The sequence below is a fragment of the Aspergillus brasiliensis genome (assembly GCF_001889945.1).
Source record: "Aspergillus brasiliensis CBS 101740 unplaced genomic scaffold ASPBRscaffold_9, whole genome shotgun sequence".
NCBI classification, from domain to species: domain Eukaryota; kingdom Fungi; phylum Ascomycota; class Eurotiomycetes; order Eurotiales; family Aspergillaceae; genus Aspergillus; species Aspergillus brasiliensis.
This window is the reverse complement of record NW_027137450.1, coordinates 182688-198282: the sequence shown is the minus strand read 5'-3', so window position 1 is coordinate 198282 and position 15595 is coordinate 182688. Positions and strand designations below refer to the sequence as shown.

Genomic DNA, 15595 nt, shown 5'->3' with positions numbered 1-15595 from the left:
GTCATCCAGAATCAATCCATTCAATCCATCTCACTGTAGAATCATGGCAAAATCTCCAGACGACAAAACCCTCGAGGTGCTCGACCGCACTGCCTCCTACGCCGAAGGCCAGATCCTCCCCCACGATGCCCTCGTCACCCAGCGCGGCATCAAGTCCCGCCACGCCCAGATGATGGCCATCGGCGGCACCATAGGCACCGGTCTCTTCGTGGGCGTCGGCGAAGTGCTCGCGCTGGCTGGCCCAGCCAACATCTTCCTCGCGTACATCACCATCTGCATCATCGTCTACGCCATCATCACCGCCACCAACGAAATAAACACCTACCTCCCCTTCAGCGGCTGCTCCATGGCCGCCTACGGCACGCGCTTCGTCTCCCCCAGCCTCGGCTTCGCCATGGGCCTCCTCTACTGGTACAGCTTCGGCATCATCATCGCCTACGAAATCACCGCCGCCGCGCTCGTCATCAACTACTGGTCCAACCCCGTCCCCCTCGCCGTCTGGATCACCCTCATGATAGTGGTGGTCGTCGCCCTGAACTTCTTCCCCGTCAAAATCTACGGCGAGTCCGAATTCTGGTTCGCCTCGCTCAAAGTCTTCCTCATCATCGGCCTCCTCATCCTCTCCTTCGTCCTCTTCCTCGGCGGCGGACCCAACCAACACACCCGTCTCGGCTTCCACTACTGGAACCACCCAGGAGCCTTCAACACCTACCTCGTCTCCGGCCCTACCGGCCGCTTCTGCGCCTACCTCTACACCCTCTGCTACTCCGTCTTCTCGTTCAACTTCGCCCCAGAACTCCTGGTCATCGCCGCCGGCGAAATGCAAAACCCGCGCAAGAACCTCCCCCGCGCCGCGAAGCAGTACTTCTACCGCCTCATCATCTTCTACATCCTCGGCGTCCTTGCCATTGGCGTCATCTGCCCCAGCAACGCCTCCGGCCTCACCGACGGCACCGGCGTCGCCGCCTCCCCCTGGGTCATCGCCATCAAACGCGCGGGCATCCACGGCCTCGACTCCGTCGTCAACTCCGTCATCATCACCTCCGCGTGGTCCTCCGCAAACTCTTACCTCTACATGTCCAGTCGGACATTATATTCCCTGGCGAGGGCAGGTAACGCCCCGAAGATCTTCACCCGCTGTACCCGCCACGGCGTGCCCTACTACGCTGTGCTGTGTAGCTCGCTATTCTCTTTACTGGCCTACATGGATTGTAGTTCCGGCGCGAGCACGGCGTTTAATTGGTTCGTGAGTCTCACCAACACGGCGGGGTTTACGTCCTGGACGTGCTGTGGGATTATTTTTCTGAGGTTCCGCGCGGCGTGTAATGCCCAGGGTCTGAAGGACCTTCCGTATCGGTCGAGATTGCAGCCGTGGATGGGCATCGTGGCGACGTTGGTTTGTCCGGTTCTGTTGCTGTGTAATGGCTTTCAGGTCTTTTTTCATGGCCATTGGAGTGTCTCGTCGTTTTTGACTTCGTATATTGGCTTGTTTGTCTTTGTGGTGGTTTATGCGGCGCATCGCGTGGTGAGGTGGAGGGATGGCTGGTGGATTCCGGCGGAACAGGTGGATTTGGTTACTGGGTTGGAGGAGGTGGAGGCGTTGGAGGTTGATGGGGATAAAGAAGAGAAGAAGGGGTGGTGGAGGAAGTTGTGGGAGTAATCTGTATTCAGTGTAGGATTTATGATGTTGGTCTATATGAATGGTATTTATGTATAGTCTTGTTCTCATCTATAGCTTCGCTAATAGTCCATTAGTCTCTAATACCGCCAAATGCCCCGGCGTGATATCTGCGATAGTTCGGCATCTGCATATATTCCATCATTAGTATTCGTATCTGCTGCATGTCGACGTGTCACTTACCCAGCTAGCTTCATTGTGCGACAGAACTCGTCGTAGAGGAGCTTGACTGCTAGATCGACGCCTTTCTCGCCGTTATACTATTCCAATAGTCAGTATCACGTTAGGATCTCATATGGTTATGAAGCTTACTGCCAACCCCCAGATTGGAATCCTCCCCACAAAACACATCGACGCCCCCAACGCAATCGCCTTGAACACGTCTGCTCCTCGTCGGATGCCTCCATCTACTGCCAGAGGGATCTTCCCTTTCGCCACAGGCGCACAGATGCGCAGCGCATCCAGCGTGGCAGGGACACCGTCGAGTTGGCGACCGCCATGGTTGGAGATGATGACGCCGTCGACTTTGTGGTCGATGGCTAGTTGGATGTCCTCCGGGGAGTAGACTGTTCTCATTAATTTATACACAATAGCTGAGGAAGTGGGATAGACGTACCCCCCTTGAGCCAGATCTCGAGCTTTGTGTTCTGCCGTAGCCAGGCAATGGTCTTGTCCCAGCGAATAGAGCCATCTATCATCATTAATAGCCAATAAGCAAATCGGAAGGGAGAGGTGCATACCATAACCACGCTCATACGTATCCTTCAGACCAAACTCATCAATCCCCTCTGCTAACACCGGAAACCGCATATCCGTCGGGAAATTGAAGTTATTCCGGGACTCGTTCAACCTGTTTCCCAGTACGGGAAGATCCACGCTCACGAATAGGGCTTTGTATCCGGCCTCTGTACTTCATTAGTACCACTGAATAAATATCCTGAGGATGAGGAACCCACTTTCTGCCTTCTGAATAATCCTCCTCGTAATCTCCACATCCCTAAAGAACGACACCTGCATCGCATACGGATTCCCTGTGCCCTGGGCAATCACATCCTCAATACCTGTCGTTGCCCACGAAGACAAACACATAGGGATATCGTGCGCGGCAGCCGCACGGGACGTGGCTACTTCGCCATCTGCATGGGCGAGCTTATGTGCAGCAGCCGGGGCAAAGCCGAGGGGGAATTTCACTTTCTTGCCGAAGATGGTGGTGCTGGTGTCGAGGGTGTCGACGTCGCGGAGGACGCGGGGGAGGAGTTTGTATCGGTTGTAGGCTGCTTCGTTGTCTTTGAGACTAATACCTTTTTAGTACGGATGGGGACTTCCTGGGGATTGGAGAGAGTACGTGATGAGGTCGCCGGCGCCTTCGTTGAAGTAGTCTATGTATGTCTTAGTATTGACTAGGTTAATATGGTGACAATTGCTTACCGCGCACGACTGGGGGAAGCCGTTTCTGGGCCTCGATGGCCAGATCGGCGATAGTGAGGACTTTGGCGTCGTGGTCTTTGGGACGGTTGGCCATATTGCAGTGTGTTAAAGTATATACTTTTCAAATTTGCAAGTCCCAGCACTGACAATCTACGACTGGTATATATATTCCGGAATTGCCTACTCAATGGCACAGACCATCGAGAAGGCACTTCCTCGGATTGAATATCCATCTTTTCTGCCTTGTTGATCTGCGATAAGATAGAGCTTGCTCCAACGGGCAAATGATCGTAGATAATGCAGGCAAGTCACCCCGATCCACTCCAAACAGGCAAGTCAACACTTCCCCGCACGATAAGATAGCCAGCTTCAACTTTCCGACGTTGGGCCATGCCCTATATTTACACCGTCTTGACCACACAGAGACCTTGATTATCAGCTTCAATTCGCTAACAATGGCTCCAACACCTGTCTTGGCTACCTCCTCTGCCTACCACGCCCCCGCCGTGGTGTCAACCGCCACCAAATACCTTCATGTGTCGGGCCAACCAGGCACCATTGAAGGCACTATCCCCGCCGACTACAATTCGCAGATCCATCTGGCCCTGGTGAATCTGCATCGTGTGCTCGCCACCGCCGGCGCGACCCCTCGTGATGTCGTCAAACTCACCGTCTACATCGTCAACTACGACCCCAAGAACCGTCTGCACGTTCGGCCCCTACAAACTTGGCTGGCTGGCCACAAACCCGCCCTTACTCTCGTCCCTGTACCGCAGCTAGCCGTTCCGGACTGGAAATTCGAGATCGAGGCCACCGTTGCGGTGCCGGACTCTGTCCCAACTTCTCTCTCTCTTCCCTCTTCCACAGAAACCACCGATGTGCTTATCATCGGCGCCGGCCTGTCCGGCCTCATGGCTGCCGAAACCACCCTCCAGTCCGGTCACCCGTGCATCGTGCTCGAGGGCCGCGACCGCGTCGGCGGCAAGACCTGGTCTTGTCCACTCCCCAGTGGCACGGGGGTGATCGATCTCGGCGCCGCCTGGATCAACGATACCAACCAGAGCATGATGTACGAGCTGGCACGACGGGCAGGGGCTGAATTGATCGAGCAGAACACGACGGGTAATTGTCTTTTACAACGGGAGGACGGTGCCATCACGGCTTTTCCATACGGACAGACTCCATGCGTATGCCTCTCTTCCCTTCCATCTTATAATAAACTGAACCCGGCTAACTAACTGCACAGATCACCCCCCAAATGCAAAAAGAAATCGAACTGATCCGCGACACCGCCGAACTCGACTGCCAATCCCTCTCGATCAGTCGTCCGCAGAGTCCCCATCTCGACTCCCTTTCCTTCCTGGCCTACCTGCACTCCCGCAACGCCAGCCCCGCCGCCATCGCCAACGCCTCCGTCTGGACGCGCGCCATGCTCGGCCAGGAACCCCAGGACGTCTCCGCCCTCTACTTCCTCAACTACTGCAAGTCCGGCGGCGGATTACTCCAGATGCGCTCGGACCGGAAACACGGCGGGCAGTATCTGCGGGTGCGACAGGGGACGCAGATCTTCGCGAAGACCTTAGCGAAGTCTTTACCTACGGACACAATCCGGTTCGGTCAGAGAGTGGTAGGCATCACGCAGGTGCAAAAGGGGGTGAATTACGTGCAGACGGAGAGTGGATTGGTGATCAAGGCGCGCAAGGTGATTAGTTCGGTGCCGACCCCGGTCCTCAAGACTATCCAGTTCGAGCCAAAGTTACCTGCGGCGAAGCAGCTGCTGGTCGATTCGTTCCGATATGGCTACTACACCAAGGTGATGTTGTCGTTTCGCACGGCGTGGTGGGTGGATCGGGGGTTCTGTGGATTGGCGCAGTCGTTTGTGGGGCCTGCGTCGATTTATCGCGATACGAGTGATCCCGAGGGTGGGAAGTGGGTGCTCACGGCGTTTGTGGCGGGCGATGCTGGGAGAAAGTGGTCGGCGTTGGGGAGTCAGAGAGAGCGTGAGGTGGCGCTGTTGGATCAGTTGGGGGCGATTTATGGGGATCAGGAGCTGCCTAAGAGGGAGTTTGTCGAGGCGCTCGGTCATGAGTGGTCCACGGAGGAGCTCTCCGGTTGGGGCTGTCCTTGTCCGTCATTGCCGCCGGGCGTGTTGACCCTGGCTGGGGATGCCCTCAGAGAACCCTTCCGCGATGTGCATTTTGTCGGGACGGAGACGGCGGAGGAGTGGAAGGGATATATGGAGGGTGCCGTGCGCAGTGGGAAGAGGGGGGCGTTGGAGGCTGTCAAGGGGTTGACCAGGAGTCAGTTGTGAACCTATACAGAGGTGTAGTGCTAGCTATCATGGATACTGAAGGAGTGAGTGGACTTGTTATGACATTGGTTATATTGCACGAGTTATTTATATACTAAATACGAGAAAAAAAATACATGCAAATCTTGGTAAAATATCTTTGCTAAATATGTTCCTCGATTTACTTCGAGATGCAAATAACCAATTGGAAAGGGTGTAGTAGTGAAATTGTCTATAGTGTTATGTTAGCACCAACTCTTCCAACAGTAAGAATCTGGATAACCCGTGAATGAAATAAAGATCTACATTCCGTCTACATAGTCCACGGGCAACTGAAAAATGAGGACTGGCAGCTGTGAGCCGCCGTACCCCCGTGCCAAGCCTGACGCCATTCCCAACTCGATTCTTAACGCTCCTCCGTTTGCATTCAGCCAAATTCATTCCAGTCACTTTCACACCTTCATCCTCTTTATCCTTCTGTCACCTCCTCATAAACAGTTTAAACTCAACATCCTCGCTCTGCGATGGCCCACTCTCTCAGTCACACTCGCTAATCCTCATGCCACGCCGCCGCCTCATCCTGGTCGCCGCCCTCCTCGCCCTCGGCCTCCTCTACAGCCTCTCCTCCCACGGCGCATCCTCCCCTCCTCTCCAGATCATCCCCGATGACTGTCCCTCGCGGCCCGACCTCGACAACATCCTAGTCGTGCTCAAGACGGGCGTCACCGAATCACGCACCAAAGTCCCCATCCACCTCTCCACCACCCTCCGCTGCATCCCCAATCACGTCCTCTTCTCCGACTACGTCGAACAGCTCTCCCCGACCCACTTCACCCACGATGTGCTCGCCTCTCTCTCCCCAGCTCTCCTCGACCACAACCCCGAACTCGACCTCTACCGTCGCGTGCGCGCCGACGGCCCTGCAGCCCTCACCTCCGCCGACCTGAACCCAGACGTCAACACCCCGATCGGCAAACCCAACAACCCAGGCTGGAAGCTGGACAAATGGAAGTTCCTCCCCATGCTGGACGAGGCCCTGCGCGTGAAACCCGACGCGAGCTGGTACATCTTCCTCGAAGCGGACACCTACCTCGTGTGGGACAACTTCCTCGAATGGCTCCGACGCTTCGATCCCTCCCGGCCATGGTACCTCGGCAACCAGATGCAGATTGTCGACGCCGTGTTCGCCCACGGCGGATCCGGGTTCGCGCTGTCCCGACCGGCGCTCGTGCAGGCCGTCAACCACCGCAAGCGGAGTAGCGATGGATGGGAATTCGCCGTGGCGGAACATTGGGCGGGCGATTGCATGCTGGGGATTCTCCTGGAGAATGTCGGGGTGGAGCTGACGTGGTCGTGGCCGATGTTGCAGATTGCTCCGCCGGAGGAGATGGATTACTTCTCCGTGGGGTATGCGAAGCGACCGTGGTGTTATCCGGCTGTGTCGTTCCATCATCTAGACGAGCAGGGGATCCGGCAGTTGGATGACCTGGAGAGGGAATTGGGGCCGCGGAAGACCCCGCTGCTGTATCGCGATGTGTTCCTGAAGCTGGTCCGGCCGGAGCTGCGCGATGTGCGCACCGACTGGGATAATCTGGTCGAGGGGGATCCCGTGCGGGTGAGCAGCTTCGCGGCGTGTCGGGGCGTGTGCACGCGCGAGGCCAAGTGTCTGCAGTATGCGTATAATGCGACGGAGGGCGCGTGTCGCACGTCCACGGTGCTGGCGCTGGGACATGCCCGGCCGGGAGTATCGGCTGGCTGGATGACCGAACGGATTGATGCGATGGCGGAGAGTTTGGGCGAGTGTCGTGAGATCAGCTGGATTGATTGAGCCCTTCCTTCCTCTTCCAGAGATGTTCAAAGAGATCTTGTCATTCATAGTATCATACACATATACATCTATACGTCTATACAACCAGCGTATACACATTCTACTTCAATCCTTGTATAGGAGTATACCCCTCCACCAACCTGGACTGACTCGACCCGCGAATCTTAAACTCCCTGGCCAGGCCCGTCACCTGCAAGCCAGCCAACCTCGCCTCATCGAAGCGAAACTTCCCAATCCGCACATCTCGCCCTCCATCCCAATCACAATAATCAAACACATGCACCGCATAATGCAGCGACACTCCCCCGGTCTCCTCATCATCCAATTTCACCACCCCAGTAACACTATACACGAACCGCCCCACCGAGAGAAACCAATCCCAGCTCTGATCCGGCGTCGCCACAAACTCATGCCAGAAACTCGTAAACGGCACGACGGGCGACTCATCCGGCCGGGTCATCATCAAGGATTCATAGGCGAGTTTGGCTTTGAATGTAGCCAAGGCGTGCACTTCGGCGCGGAATTGCGGCATCGCGGAGAGCATCTCGTCTACGGAGACGTGGGCGTCGCGACCCGTGTTGCCCAGGTAGTGCCGGAGGTAGTCGGCGAAATGGGTTTGGCCTTGGTTTTGGGCCGCGCGCGCGATGCTATACAACGTGGTTTTGTCGACGTGGTCGGCGCTGCTGGCCAGTCGGGAGCGCCATGGATAGTAAGGGGAGGAGGCGGGTTTGGAGGGTTCGGTGGGAGGAGGGGGGAGAGAGACGCCGTAGTGTGGGAGGGAGTGGGTGATGCTGAAGAGCATCAGAGAAAGTAGGAGTAATATTCGCATGTTGATAGATTAGATGTAGATAGAAGGAGATAATGATAGATGCACGTATGGCGACATCAAAGGGACGATGGTGCAAGCACGAATTTAAAGAATCAAGCCTAGGCTAACCGGGCTAAGACTTCATTCCGAACTTAAAAGTCCGACAGGGTCCCTGTGCAGGGTGTCCATTTGTTTCAAACCGATCGGCGTTTCCAGTGGAGTGTCGGGCCTGGCGGTTGTAGCCTATGGCAGTCCCTGCGCAGCCTTATTTGATACCAGACCCTGCTTGGCAGTCGTTGATCTTGTCTGTCTTGAGATGCGCATACGTGGATGTCTTTTCATCTGCTTGAACTTTGAAGGGTTTTCTGTTCCAGCCACTGTTTGTTGTTATCATGATGAGATGTGCATGATTAAAGTGCTGTCAATCTGCCATGATTTATGTCGTCTCGATGATCGAATGTATGATGGACTGGCTGATTGACGACCAGCCACCGTCTGGCCTGTTCCAGACTCTGGATGTACCGAACAATTCTGATCCACTCATTGTTCTTCTTGCCGTGTCGGACCTGTCGGCACACACACACGGTCGCAATGCTTGGATCAAGCACTGCCACAGACAAATCATCAGTCAGCACTCAACTTGGACCAAACCATTCATCCATCCCAAGCAATTGGAAAACAATTATAGAAACACGGCTGAGTGTTTCTCTTTGAGAATGGCTCAAGATGAGAAGGAAGACAGGGAGGAATGCAATCAATCTTAACTTGAAACACCGGATACTTTACTCACACGAACCCGTTCTCTGAGTCTGAGGGATTATTCCCCCCCACATCCTTCTTCTTCCGTGTGGGACGAACTTCGTTCGAATGACCTTTTATCTCCGATGAGATATTATCTTGATTGCTAGCATCGTGCTCATAGACAGACAAGAGTCATTGATTGTCGTAGATCAAGGTGGCGATGTGTGATCCTGTTGATGGTTAGGGTGGGGACATTGATTGAGCGGGAACTGGAAGAGAAACATACTGCTGCTGCTGCGTGGTATGCAGAGAAACGTGGTAATCCAAGACAAGCAAACTCTGGCTCAGAGGTATGAGAGGTATCAAGGTGGTCGAGGTAAGGTTATATGTCTTCTGGAATGTGGGATGTGGGTAAATCGCCCCCAATTTGGGGGCGATATGCTGGTGTTGTTGGTAAGAGCATATTGATCCTGCTTGGTCTCGGGAGGTTATATCACTGCTGTGAGGATTAATCTGTTCGGTTGGATTTATATGATGTGATAGCCATTATTGTAAGGGTGCTAACTGTCAAATGTCAGACAGGGATGTCTAGCAGATAGTATGGACGAGCAACAGGATCATCATGCCTGCTTGGCATGATGCTGCGAGACCTCAATCAAGTACCTATCAGCAATGTCTGATCATTCAGAGTGTCCATGCGGGAGCAAAATACCAGTCTCAGCGCAAAGCTCAGTATTACACGGGAGAGTTAGGCTCATGCATACCATTATAAGCATATGTACATCACTCGTCTCATCAAGCAACCGGAACATACTCCCTGGCAGAAACAGCATTCGTCCTGGCCAGCACCTTATTCCCCTGTCCCACAGCCTCAGCATAATAACTCACACCACTCGACGCCCGCTCACTCTTCCACAACAGAGTCGTCTCGAAAGACTTCCGCGGCACCGCCCCCAGATACGTCGCATTACCCTTCTCCGACTGATAGAACCGCCACCCCTTCGTCTCGGTATCGCCATTCCACGACACATAGAGCCGGACAGTCTGCGACGCATCGACATACGCAGCAATCGCCGGTGCCTCCGACGGAGTACCCGTCCAATTGGCCAAGAAGCCACGATAACTCTCCGCGTTGTCGATGAAAGCGTGATAGATGATCTTGTTGTCGGCGTCGTATTCGGTGACTGCGCCTGCCTGGCCCCAGTTCACGAAGATGTGGTCATTGGCTAGCACCTGCGCGTTACCTTGCGAGGCGGCCTGGATGCCATACGGGGCGGTCGCTTTGCGGAGAACCGTTGCGGTGTCGGCCGTGTGGTCTAGTTCGACGATCAGTGCGCGCGAGACGTTGTTCACGGTGACTGCGCCGTCGCCGGAGTTGTCGAAGAAGGAGATGATCTCTTTCGTCGGGGACTGGTAGTGCCAGCGGGCATGGTGCTGGAACCCAAAGGTGAAGTTGTGGCTGAAGGTGGAGTGCTTGCCGCCTAGCTCCCAGATGATCGAGCCGTCGGTGCCGTTGATCTTGAAGATGGTGCTAAAGTGTCGTGATGATAGGAGGTAGTTGCCGTCTTTGTCTTTGTCCACGCTGTTCAGGTGGATGTAGTCCCATGTCGAGCTGGAGGAGAGACCGCTGTCGCTGGATGATGAGCCGAGCGAAACCAGACTGTCTGGGATGTGTCAGCATGCCTTGAGGAAGGCTTACGAATGAGGGACATACCGGCAGGGTCAACGTGGTCGAGAGAGTTCCACTCGAAGACGAGCTCGCCGGTCTCAATGTCGAACTCTGCTTGCGTTAGAACCGAACAAACACATTGACTAGGGATGATGCTCACCCTGGAAAAGACCATCTCCAATCCACTGCTGCGACGAGTTCCCCCCATAAGCCGACAGATTAGCCACGGTAGGAAGATAGACCTCCACCAATGCGGTCTTCCCATCGATGACGTTGAACTCGTGGATAGAAGGAATGCGATGATTCCCCGCCTTCGCAGTCACAACATGCTCATAATTCTGGTTCAGGATCACCTGCTGCCCGAACCCTTCGCCATGCGACGTATCCATTGTCCCCTGGAACCCCTGCAGGACGGATTGACCCTGATATGTCGTGACGTGGAAGTTACCGACAAACCCTGCATAGTACCCGATGCCAGACCAGATCAGGTCGCCATCCTTGCGGTAGATGTACGCGCCGCTCTGCTGGATGCTACCCGAGTAAGGCGCAATGAAGACATACTCGGTTCCGTTGGCATCCGGAGCTGGCACGGTGATGTTCAGCTTGGGAGGGGAGAGATCCGGTCGCGAGCGATATTGTCCGTCTGCTATGGCAAGGGGGGAGAGCGCTGCCAGGAGCAGGCTATATTTGAGAGGGATCATCCTGATATGATATGCTTCGCAACTCTGTGACCGACCTCAGAATACCGCTCCATTCTCACAGCCGGACCTCCCTTTTATGTTATGCGACGATTTCTATCACACCATGTCGTGATGGTGGTGTCGACATGAGCATCTGCTCATGCTGCTTCTAACCGATACGATAACACCATCGGTGGACACTTTGCACTCATCGTCAATATCGCTTAAGCTGCAACTAGATGTTAGCTCTTCGGCAAGACAGGCAGTATCTCGGCTTTTACCTCCAGCTCGGTTCCTTGGTGGGGGATTTATTGTGCCATCGATCTTCGCGATGACGCGAGCGCGGCTGGCGATGACTACATCACAGGTATAGAGGTCGACATTTACTTCCGAGTATTCCTATGAAGCAGTATACTTGCACAATATCATGAAAGGAAACATATATCAAAATCCACATAGTATTAGAATTGCGGTGTTTTCTAGAGATATAGCATCAAATCTGCCCTATGGTTCCACTCTATAGCTATACAGGTTATTTATCTTATCATCCATAGTCGCTCGTACCCGATCTACGGAATAATGAAGGGACTCGACCACGGACAGACCTCTGCACCATTCCTGTTCCTGCAAATATCGCGTCATTTCATCTCGGCAAATAGTTGTAAGCGATGCAAGTAAGCTAATTGCATAAGCAGGTAATGGCAAATGATCCGAGCACGTTGGATGGATTGAAAGGGACTATCTATGACTGACCTTTATCAACAGTAATAGACATGCGCTTTAGCTGGAATATACCTTGGAAAGCCTCTGTTTTCTTGTTCATATGATACGAATGACATGATACTTTGACTCGTACTGATATCGTATATTTTGACATAAGCTATGGTTTACTAATCGAGAATGCTGTAACTAGAGAGCACATATGCCACATGTGAGATTAATGTTGTTCACTACACTAGAAGCCTAGTTCAGTTCAGGTAGGCAGCACGTCATCATATGGAACAGCTGATGACATGACTTTACCATCGCCTTTTGGATTGAAAGCTTGGCACAAGTCTCATTGTCATCCTACTATCAGCTGCTGCTTCATATTGCGATCGCCTAGGCTACATGGTTTATACACCTGCTCGATCTAGCTTATTTTAGTCCACTTAGTAGAGAATCTATACAAACAGCTCTACATATCCCCATATTCAAGCCCTAGGAAGTATTAGAAGACTCCGAGTGAATTAATAGCCATGGTCAAGTCAAATACTATGGCTACTACTAATATACAACTGAAACTTAAGGGCCTTCTATCACTCGGAAGTAGATGAATCAATCAAAGCCAACTACTTACATTCGCGGGATGTTCTCATTGTGTTCTCGTGGTGTTAGAATATATATATTACACATACTAAGATATGCATAGCTTAAAGGGGGCCTTATGCTTAGAAATAGTTGAATATACAGCCTGTATCATTCAATATCTAGTGTTCTCGGCGTGCGGTATTAGCCTAAGATCTGGCTATATTGATTGTTGATACATGATTCTTACGATGAAGCATCTTCCCTAAATCGAGGACAGACGAAGGGGAACATAGTAGATAACCCGCAAGTCACTCATAGCTAAGATTGCTAGCAATCCCCAGACTTTTTAGTGCATCAGCTTAACTACTTTATGTTTTGTGCTTAAGCATCTACCAAACAAATCTAGATTCACTAAGAGTGACTCCGCCAGAAAGCGCCAAGCGCACTAAATGTGAAGTGCGTCGGCATCCGCCGACACGGTATATTATCCGTCTCCGACATCGGAGACTATCCCTCGTAACTATCCTCGTAAACTAAACTATCCTAACCCAAATTAAATAACTAGTAATTATTGACTCATTCCTCGTAAGCAAGCAAGTAAGCATCAATAAGCGTAACGGTATGTCGGCGACATATCGCCCATTAATTCTTCCTCTTCCTCGGTGATGGTGGATGGATCGATGCGGCCCTCGGCAATGGCTCGGTCGCGTTTCTTATTGTCGTGCCATACGGCGAAGAAGTAGAGACATGACATGGCGGCGGAGAAGGCTAGGAAGGATACGCCGATGCTGTAGCCTGGACGGTAGAAGGGGGCGTCTTTGGAGAGGAATGAGTAGGTGGAGATGATGCCGCCGACTGTAAGTTGGAGTTAGTGGTTGGTCAGTCAGGGTTGAGGATAAGGGATCTGCTTACTGTTGCCAAAACCTATCTGCCATGCCGTTCCGACACTGCGTCGACGATGGCCACCGAGATTCATGGCGAACCAGCAGACGAGCACGGGCATCGCGCTGTAGCAGCCGCTGGTCACCAGGAACAGCGCGCCATACTGCACGTGGTATTGTGCGGTGTCGTGGACGTTGAGCAAGATACCGAATCCGGCCATGGCGATGAGCATGGGAATGATGGTGAAGAGGAAGCGATGGCGGAATCGATCAGAGAGGTATGCGATGATCATGGAGAGACAGAACGAGGCGGCCCACGGTGGGATGGAGTAGAGCTGGGTTTTGACCGCTGCGAGGAATTAGAGACTGCTCGGTTATATGGGATGCTAAGGGCAAGAACATACAACTGTAGCCGTAGGATTGAATGATGGTCGGCGCAAAGTAGGCGTACCCATACGCTGTAACCACCTGTCCAAAGTACATCAAGCCGCCGATGAAGATCTTGTCTGCGAAGATCGTTAGCACAAACTCCTATCACAGCTACGGGGTAACGGACAGTCCTTGAAGACAGCCAGGATATCACGCCAGCTCATGTCAGCATCGACAGCAGACTTGCCGACATCCTTGGCGAGCTTGTCGCGCAGAAACGCCCGCTCTTCCTCAGTCAACCACTTGGCGTCTTCGGGGAAGTCAGGAACCACGAAGAAACATCCAATGGCCACCACACAGGTCAAAACACCCTCGATGATAAACACCCATCGCCATCCCCTGTATCCCCGGAGGCCATCCATCTGCCCCAGACCGTAGGCGAGCAAGCCACCAAAGGCACCAGCCAGAGTTGTCGAGCTGAAGAAGAAACTGAAGCGCTTCTGAGCTTCACTGCGCTTATACCACATGCCCAGGAGGTAGAAGCCTATCAAGTCAGTATGCGACCACACAACCACGCAATTTATCACATACAGCCAGGGAACAAGCCCGTCTCGAACATGCCCAAAAACCAGCGCGTTGTCATCAATCCTCCCCAATTCTGCACCAAACCCTGGCAGACCATGACCAGGCCGAAGCCGAACATACACAGCGACACTAGATTTCGTCAGTATGGCCCTAAACCATCGCAGCGCAATACGTACACCATGTGTGCGGCTTCAACTTCTTCATCAACACATTGGACGGGATCTCGAAGATGATATAGGGGACGAAGAAGATGGTCAGGGCAGTGTTGTACTTGGTGCCGGTCTCGATATTCAAGTCGGATTTGAGACCCAGAATAGCTGCGTTACTGACATTGACACTGCGCAGTCCATGAGCTTCACGCTTCCTGAGTCGAACTCTTAGTTTAGAGGATTATCCTACCGATCCAAAAATGCAAGAAGATACATGACACACAGACACGGCACCACATGCCAGTCAATCTTGGCCATCAACTTGCGCTCGTCGACAGCATATTGCGACGGTGCTGGCGAGGACTCGCCATTGTCAGTCACCGGCTGTTTCTCTGCATTTGAGTCAGTCAGAAATGGAATACCGAGCGCCGATCAAGTCACAGCGCGAAGAATCAATCCGGTCGCGGTCGGACATACCGTCAACGCTCATTTTCTATCGCGCGATCGCAGGAACGATCGCAAACAACACCCAGAGAGGACAGGAAAAAAAGCAGAGTCAGAGAAAAACCAGACATGACGGCGAGGACCGCGCGCGTGGCTGCAGCGGACTTTTAAATAAGAGCTGAAGGCGGGGAGGGGGGAGGAAAGCTAGATCGGCCAAGCTGAGCCAGGAACGATTGATGACTCCTTTGATTGTCAAAAAAATGCGCCAATCCGAGGAGGTAGTGGAGACCAGCTGGGGTGGATGAACCAACCATCCATGGCCGATCTGGAGCTGGCCGCTGCGCTATCGCAGTCTACGCAGGTTTAGGTTGTGACGATCGAGTCATCATGCTGAATTTTTCACTGGGGAGGCTGTCTCTGTCTCTGACTCTGACTCTGTCTTGTCTTTTGTCTGTCTCTTCCCTCGGCTATGGGGTTGCAGGATGAGGCTTGGCACCGATGTCGGGATACTACCTAAATTCTGATGAGAACATGACTGGTAGTTGAGCTTGTTCATTGGCTATGTGCATCCTGATTATTACTTATTGTCCATAAGCAATTCGAGCCTCGAAGGAAAGGCGAGCCAGTCGGCAATTGTGACTTGTCTAACGCAGAGAGAGACAAGGGGGAGAATTCCTTGAACATCACTTGCCCGATTGGAAACCGGTCGGCGATTCAGCTGCAGCGATCTAAAGTTCAAGCTTCACGACGGCCCC

At 53.1% G+C, this 15595-nt stretch overlaps 7 protein-coding genes across 7 annotated transcripts; 3 read left to right on the top strand and 4 right to left on the bottom strand.

The window, feature by feature from the left end:
• Positions 1-18: 18 nt before the first annotated feature.
• Positions 19-2157, top strand: ASPBRDRAFT_45115 (uncharacterized protein). The gene is made up of 3 exons (XM_067625331.1): positions 19-1805; positions 1862-1938; positions 1991-2157. The coding sequence occupies exon 1, from the start codon at positions 44-46 to the stop codon at positions 1658-1660; it is 1617 nt and encodes a 538-aa protein (XP_067477079.1). The 5' UTR covers positions 19-43; the 3' UTR covers positions 1661-1805; positions 1862-1938; positions 1991-2157.
• On the bottom strand, positions 1730-3200 carry ASPBRDRAFT_56613 (alpha-hydroxy acid oxidase; the record flags this gene model as incomplete). Its single annotated transcript, XM_067627596.1, has 8 exons — positions 1730-1805; positions 1862-1938; positions 1991-2244; positions 2295-2369; positions 2419-2583; positions 2635-2972; positions 3024-3057; positions 3107-3200. The coding sequence occupies 8 exons, from the start codon at positions 3198-3200 to the stop codon at positions 1730-1732; spliced, it is 1113 nt and encodes a 370-aa protein (XP_067477078.1).
• A 361-nt stretch (positions 3201-3561) lies between these two features.
• Positions 3562-5417, top strand: ASPBRDRAFT_31732 (putative flavin-containing amine oxidase; the record flags this gene model as incomplete). Its single annotated transcript, XM_067622930.1, has 2 exons — positions 3562-4293; positions 4353-5417. 2 exons carry the CDS (start codon positions 3562-3564, stop codon positions 5415-5417), a joined length of 1797 nt encoding a protein of 598 aa, XP_067477077.1.
• Positions 5418-5955: 538 nt separating this feature from the next.
• ASPBRDRAFT_129481 (uncharacterized protein) lies at positions 5956-7224 on the top strand (the record flags this gene model as incomplete). Its single annotated transcript, XM_067618141.1, has 1 exon — positions 5956-7224. One exon carries the CDS (start codon positions 5956-5958, stop codon positions 7222-7224), a length of 1269 nt encoding a protein of 422 aa, XP_067477076.1.
• A 100-nt stretch (positions 7225-7324) lies between these two features.
• Positions 7325-8053, bottom strand: ASPBRDRAFT_197542 (uncharacterized protein; the record flags this gene model as incomplete). The annotated part of the gene is made up of 1 exon (XM_067621113.1): positions 7325-8053. The coding sequence occupies one exon, from the start codon at positions 8051-8053 to the stop codon at positions 7325-7327; it is 729 nt and encodes a 242-aa protein (XP_067477075.1).
• Positions 8054-9484: 1431 nt separating this feature from the next.
• Positions 9485-11594, bottom strand: ASPBRDRAFT_156163 (arylsulfotransferase family protein). Its single transcript, XM_067619401.1, has 3 exons — positions 10603-11594; positions 10488-10556; positions 9485-10437 (listed from the first exon to the last, which is right to left on the bottom strand). Exons 1-3 carry the CDS (start codon positions 11141-11143, stop codon positions 9569-9571), a joined length of 1479 nt encoding a protein of 492 aa, XP_067477074.1. The 5' UTR covers positions 11144-11594; the 3' UTR covers positions 9485-9568.
• Positions 11595-12801: 1207 nt separating this feature from the next.
• ASPBRDRAFT_45110 (uncharacterized protein) lies at positions 12802-15279 on the bottom strand. Its single transcript, XM_067625330.1, has 8 exons — positions 14874-15279; positions 14647-14788; positions 14424-14584; positions 14254-14376; positions 13850-14206; positions 13698-13799; positions 13325-13642; positions 12802-13267 (listed from the first exon to the last, which is right to left on the bottom strand). Exons 1-8 carry the CDS (start codon positions 14884-14886, stop codon positions 13017-13019), a joined length of 1467 nt encoding a protein of 488 aa, XP_067477073.1. The 5' UTR covers positions 14887-15279; the 3' UTR covers positions 12802-13016.
• Positions 15280-15595: the final 316 nt, after the last annotated feature.